The sequence below is a fragment of the Cibotium barometz genome, chromosome 2 (assembly GCF_041138505.1).
Source record: "Cibotium barometz isolate CiBa-2024 chromosome 2, ASM4113850v1, whole genome shotgun sequence".
NCBI classification, from domain to species: Eukaryota; Viridiplantae; Streptophyta; class Polypodiopsida; order Cyatheales; family Cibotiaceae; genus Cibotium; species Cibotium barometz.
Window position 1 is genome coordinate 39,275,838 of NC_141047.1, and position 7,231 is coordinate 39,283,068.

Genomic DNA, 7,231 nt, shown 5'->3' on the forward strand with positions numbered 1-7,231 from the left:
ATAGCTTAGCAACATCAAAAGACTCTTGTACCTCTTCTTCACGGCTCCAAAGCTTCAAGGAGATCATTGTGACAGAGAACAAGGACATAATTTGTTTTGATAAAAATTCACGTTTTCTTCATTTTCTTCTCCTCTTTGATGAAGCTCTTTTGTTGCCTTCCTTCTTGATGCCTTTTTGCTTCTCACCTTCTTCTCCCACCGTTCTTCTTAATGAGGATGTGAATGGCTTATGATAGTGAGAAATAAAGAAAAGGGGATTGAAGGGAAACTTAGCCTTTGCAAGGCTCTGATACCATGTCAAAATTATGGAGAGTATGCACAACGGAAGCAATAGTTGATAGCAAGATAGAGTAACATATATGAGAGAGAGCAAGGAGACAAGATAAATAGAAAGCTTCTATATTACCTTCTTTTTCAAACACTCCAAAGTTGGCTTAACCTTCACCTTCAAGTATTGTGTTACTTGAGTTGTGTTGTGTTACAAAAAGTGAGCTCTCCTGCCATTTATATAGGGTTCACCGAAGGCTAGGATTGGGCCAACCCTAGATCCCTTTTCCACCCATATGCCCACTTTATTTGGGTTGTGTTCACACCTACATGACCTGTTCTCTCACCCTTTATCACTTCTACATCATATATTTCAACATATCGAATGATAACCGGTTTGCAAATCACTCTTTGTGATGCTTAGCTCCTTGCAACCTATCAATAAGATCGTCTAATCTAGGTAATTTATTTTAAAATTTTAACCTTGTTAAGATGTTTGTAATCAATACACATCCACTAGGTACCATGATGTTTTTTCTTAACCAAGAGAACTGGTGCACCCCAAGGAGACTTACTTGGTCTAATCTAACCCATCCTCAAGTATTCAGCTAGTTGCTTGGCTACCTCGTCTTCCTCAATCTGGCTAAGCCGATATGGAGAAATATTAACAAGTATTGCACCCAATACTAGCTTAGTTTTATGGTCCACCTCTTATTTAGGAGGTAATCCGTGAGGCACTCTTTTAGATCGGCTATTTCCTTATCCTTGAATTATGTGAAAAGAAAAATGGCTTTCCCAAGGAAGCTATGCCACCCTGAACCTCGACAGCAAAGTTCTTGAAGCCTAAAACTTTTCCAAAATTGTTTAATAGAGTCCTCAATGGTAATAACATAGGTATTGATACCAAGGTTGATGATTCTCAACAAGCTACCAAAGATGATTCAAAGAAGTCTTACTGGAATAACGAGATTGGCCATATCGCATCGAATTATCCACGGAAGTCAAAGTATATTTCACTTGGAATAAACATGATCGATAATGATGAAGAAGAATACTCCTACTACGGTGAGTATTCTGACTCCTGAGGTAACATACTCATTTCATTTGATTACTTTTTTAAATAAATTTTATTTAAGACTTTTTGTAAATTTCAAGGAGAGTTTTTATGCATCAAAAGTAGAACTTCTTGAAGGAACTGGCCCTTCTATCTTGAACTATACTTTGTGAATTTTTCACTATGTATTAGTCTTGTGGTATGGGACACAAAGATTAGACTAGTGTGAAGGATTCCGATGCATACTTATCTCTAGATTCATGCGGGATAATTTCTGGTGGTATGGGACACTAGAATTTATTACACATAGAATTCCTTGATAGAATGTCTTTTTGTTATAATTAGTGGAGATACTAGAATTTACTCCTTTTCTCGTAATAAGCAAACATGGAATTGAGATCAGTTGCTTATCCATGCAAGAGAGATGTTACATAATGTCCACCCTTTAGCTGAACGGGGATACCCAAACACAAGTACGCCATGCTTGTGAATTGGTATCGTGGGTGATCCCGTATTAAATACTAGTTACCTAATGTTATCGGTATGTTTTTAGATCATTCTTGATGGGTGTTGTTGAGGTATAACTCTATTCTTAAATACTAGTTACCTAGTGTTATTGGTATAGTTTGAGACCATTCTTGATGGGTGTTGTTGAGGTGTAACAAGTAGTGACATGCTTGCTGATTGTGTGTGGTCGAAGTGAAACAAGTGGACTAGGCTAGACAACTGCACACGATCGAAGGCGGAACAACTAGTTTATGCAAGTGATGTGCCATGCTAATTGAAGTGTAATAAGTGGTAATACATGGTATGCTAGATGATGTGGATAATAATACTCTCATCATGGTGAAATAAGTGGTGAGTGTATGTTGTGTTTGTGCCTATCAACATTTCATATTGGGATTAATTGTGGAGATAGAAATTAATTGAAACAACTATTGTGTTTATGTTTGTGAGATAGTTGATAAGTAATACGTGTGTCGCACATAGAGGATCTTGTCAATACCATCTCGGATTATTAATACTCATATAAGTTATTTTATTGGCAAAGTGCCAAATGATTGTACGCATTATTTATGCACGCTTGTGCGTGGCAGTGCTATATCACTAGCATATATGCTAGAAGAGCTTTGGTTATTTAACACTTAGTGTGTAAACAAGCTCTAGTCCTTGAGTTATTTTTGTAAAAGTGGAAAAGCAAGCCCTATTTTATAGACACAACTATTATTAGTTCCTTGGGCTATATTTTAAATACAATTCTCAAAATACTCATGTCGTGAAAAGAGGAGCTAAGAAGGGAGATTCCACCCAATAGTGTGTTGATAGTGATATTTACTCTATTTTATTATTCTATGTTATGCTTAAATCTTGTTAATTTGATTCAAATCTATGCTTATTTCTTTTATTTATAAGTGAGTTTGATTAACTCTTGAAGAAGTACATTAGGTCCCATGACACATGGTGGGATAACATGAGGTCAAAGAGATGAAATGCCTTGGGACGTTACTTGGTTGAAAAAGAATGGTCCACCTGATTTTATGCTAAGATTATTCTTGGATGAAAAAAGAACTGGGAATTATTGGGCCAGGGGCATCAGCTGGAGTTCACGAGGCGGCAGTTAGCCCTGATCTGGCCGTTGTTGCCGATGAGGGGGCTGATGTTACCCATCTTCACCATGGAAGCACCGAAGTTGGAGAAGAAGGCCTTCTGGTTTCCGGCAAAGGTGTTGACATAAGAAATGGTGCTCGCTCCGGGAGTGGAGAGGAGCTCTTGGTCGGACGAGAAGAGGCCCTTGCTTGCTTGCAGGTCCTTGTAGTATTTGTTATCGAACTGGTCCTTGGTGATGGGGTCCAGCGCCACAACAACGCTGGAGTTACCGCCCACCACTGGGCAGGCAGTCTCGAGCGTCTTGAGGTAGGCGGGCTGAATGGTGGGGTCAGGCTGGCCGGTGCCACTAAAATTGTAGAGGCGAGGGCTCACGATGACGCACCTCCCACGCCCGATGGTGTGGGCACCTGGTGTTGCCAACAAGCACGAGTTGAATTATAATTAGTACTCTGGAATTAGTCCAAATAGCGATTAGTAGATTTATGAGCCATGCTATATTGATTGATATAATTAATACAAATCGCGATTACTAGATCGCCATGCTATATAATTAATACAACCTGAGAGTGTAACCACGTCCAGCTCGTTTAGGCCAACCGCGTCGAACTTGGCCACGATTCGATCCAGCAAATCTGTGGGCGCTGGAAGTGCAATGTCAGCTTCTGTAGCGTTGGCGGTTGTGCTGTCCCTTCTACCCAAGAGCACGGTCCAAAAGGGGCCCTCAGCCTGCAAATTATATAAGGCCCCATAATTAATTCATATGAAACACAACGTAGGCTGAAAAAACGGTGGGTTAGAGAGAGCAACATGCGGAGCCAGCGAACTAGATCCGGTATCGTAACGACTTATGTATATAGACGTAAATGACGAGATTCATGATGAATTAGAGGGCAACACAATATACCAGCCACACCGCGTCTCTAGCTGCTATAGCAAGAATGTCCGCGCAGGACACCACCCCCGGGCATGCCTCCTCTAGTGCGCTCTTCACATCGTCCACCACATCAAACCCCCGCAGCGAGTTCACATTGGGTGCTGCGCTCTTCTCCCCTGTGAATGACGCCGTGTTGTCCAGCAGTACCGACCCGTCGCAGCCCTGCATTAAACGAACGACACTATCTCACTTCTCTAATATGATTATTTTTCATTATTTAGAAGGATATCTTCTTCACTTACGTTCACAAAGCAATCGTGGAAATGCAGGCGCAGCAACGAAGCCGCCATTCGGCGCTCCTTCTGCACCGCCTTCTTCACCACGCTCCGCACGATGGACAAAGCCGAGGGGCATGATGTACTGTAGAAATCGCTGAGAAGCTCGGCATCATTTGTACTAGTACATGTCGAAAGGCCGGAGCTCATCATCAGTACCAGTACCACCAACAGGCCAGCTGCTAGCTGACCGAATGTTATAGAGTTCATAAGGCTCGTCGTCGACGAAGATGAAGCCATAATTAATATATATATTGAGGCCCTTTAGGGATGTTTCTGTATTTGCAGTAATTGGATCAGAGAGCTTGCTCAATGATCAGAGATCTCACTTGTTGATGTAACCAGTCCTCGCTGCTTTTTGTTGATGCGTGCTAGATAGATATACAGGCTGCGCACCTGTGCTCCTATATATATATATATATATAAGACGCCTGCAGCGATGCAGCTGGATCGACTCGATTGCAGATCAGACCCGGTCAAAACAGACCATGCAGCTGGATCGACTCGATTTAGGGACCGCACTAGCTTGACTGTCCTAAAGGCCCACTAGCCCCTACCTTGAGGCGTTCCTCCTCCTAGTGATGATCCACTCCAAAAGTGTTTAAGTTCCACAAACACTACACTACGTGGCTGTCGGAAAAAGCCTGTCGGAACTGGTCAATGACAGGGATGGTCCTTGCTTGACCTAGCCCGATATTAGGCTGGCTTTTACTTCTACTTTGCTCTTGCAAGGCCTGGTCTAATGAGCCTTCTGCTTAACTCGACCAGTTTCATGAGCGTTTGAGACGTTCCTTTGATTATGACCAGTTGCAGAACTGCCAAACTTCTAGTTTGAGGCCGCGTTCCTTCAAGTATGACCCGTGAAGTGATGTAAAACTTTGCAACAAGGAGGTTAGGAGTTTCATGAGTGTTTGAGACGTTCCTTTGATTATGACTAGCTGAACTGCCAAACTTCTAATCCATCCTACGTTTGAGGCCGCGTTCCTTCAATTACAAACGTCTCTGTTTTTTTTAATGTTTGGCACTCCCTCACGTCTCTGTTTTTTTTAATGCTTGATGAAGTCTATCTAATTGGGCCAGCACAAACGTTTCCACTATCTTAGCTAATCGGTGGGGCATGCCCCACACGCAAGCCATTTCTCTCCTTGCACAATCATTACAATATAGCTAACCATGCCATGCAATACAAGAGACCAGCCTTAACTGTAATATGCTCGAAAAATAGACCGTGACTTTCGTTTGAGCTCCCTGCTGACAGCTTCACCCAGATCATCGTTACCGTTTGCGCCCTGTGAAAATGCAAAAAGGTAGGCGCATTTATCATGTGTTGTGATGGGAGATGTGATGTACTTGACATTTGAACAAATGACCTTTGCTTGGGAAAATGTAACCTCAAAGCTAGAGACGTATGAATTTGGGGAGGTTTTGATTTACTTATAATCAATCCTGAACTTTCTCTTTATTAATCAAAGATATTTAATATTTACGTCTAAGAAACAGTCTACCTTTTCACTCATTGTATAAGGCTATGTCAAGACCTTGTAAATGTGCCCTTGTATTATAGCTAATTAAAAATAGCATCTTCGACTCATTATATAAGGCAATGTCAAGACCTTGTAAATGTGCCCTTGTACTATAACTACTTAAAAATAGCATCTTCCGGTCCTAGGTAATGTTAAACTATGTTTTACACGAGCATTACTTATGCACATAGCACGCATCATGTACATGCGCCCATAACTAACCACCCACCACCGAAAACTTGTCTGGTGCAACAACTATATTTGTACTAATTCACAGCCTTACATATTAAGACTCTCCTTGTACTCAATTGTATCTTGTACACACAGCAGTTAATACACTTGGTATTCATGCAACTGTCCTGATCTTCTTGTTCATCGTGTTCTACTATCTCCTTGTGTTTGCCTCTCTCTAGCAACTATGGCTTCCTTGACCTCAACCTCTATTTCTCACATGGTACCATCACCTTCCCTAGGATCCTGTGGGCACTCACCCCCTTCTACTTCGACTCCTAACCAGCGGCTTCACTCGGCTGGCCTCTTCGGCCTCCTTGGCGATGCCCGTGCCAGGTCTATAGCACCACGGTGGGTGCTGGTCTCCTCGCATTGGCCATGTTTTCCTTTGCTAACTCCACCCCCAGTTGTGAATTCCTTCATCCAAGGCCCCCTCCAACACAAGGGGGTCGTCTAAAGCCAGTGCCCTCCCATATGATGAGGGGCTACTTCCACATCAAGCCACTTCTCTCTTGGTTGAAAAGGGGTTTCACTCACCTTTGATGACCCCTTTGGAGGAGCACCCAGAATGCATGCAACAATCTATTGCCATAGTCCCCTCAACTCATGGGGGGATGAGGTCTCTGGTGGTGCATCATCAAGCACCCGTCCCCTCATTTGATGGGGGGACTCTTTCGAAATATGTGACCTTGCCTCTCTCTCATGATAGGGGCTCTTTGTCCACTACAGTGTCCTGCATGCCATCACAACCAGCACTCTCCATCCAACCCATCACGGCGGATCCTTGACACCATCCAATGGCTTATTATGCCTCAACCGCCCCTATGAGGGCCTCTCAATGGCAGCACAAGCCCTTCTACAGACATTGTCCGATAGCCCTATGTTTGCAAACAACCCTTACCTTCTAGTCTTCATTGCACCACGAATCATCATGCAGCCTCCTGGGCGAGCTCTCAACCGACTCCTGTGCTCATAGGGTACTCTGCCCTTTTCTTCGGCTCATTCAACACACTCAAACGATGGCGTGTGTCATGATGTTGTCTCAGTGTTTTCCCTCAATACGAGGTCGTGTTTCCTTCTGCTGCATACTTTCCCTTCAACATTTGGAAAAATTAGATCTGGTTCCTTGTGTGTGTACCAATACCTGATTTTCAAGGCAGCCCAGCCTCCTTCCGACAATGGGGGGATCTTCCGTGTTGTAGTCAACATGCCCCATGTCTGGGGCTTACTTTTACACTAGATGACGCCATGGTCCCTGCCAATAATGGAGGGCTCTGTTGCCTGCAGCAACCCCTTGGTGCATCCTTCTGCCTCGCCTCCATGGCGGTCCCATATGCAT

At 43.2% G+C, this 7,231-nt stretch overlaps 1 protein-coding gene across 1 annotated transcript; it reads right to left on the minus strand.

The window, feature by feature from the left end:
• Positions 1–2,709: 2,709 nt before the first annotated feature.
• Positions 2,710–4,517, minus strand: LOC147641049 (peroxidase A2-like). Its single transcript, XM_086809649.1, has 4 exons — positions 4,106–4,517; positions 3,834–4,025; positions 3,490–3,655; positions 2,710–3,336 (listed from the first exon to the last, which is right to left on the minus strand). The coding sequence occupies exons 1-4, from the start codon at positions 4,376–4,378 to the stop codon at positions 2,915–2,917; spliced, it is 1,053 nt and encodes a 350-aa protein (XP_086665775.1). The 5' UTR covers positions 4,379–4,517; the 3' UTR covers positions 2,710–2,914.
• Positions 4,518–7,231: the final 2,714 nt, after the last annotated feature.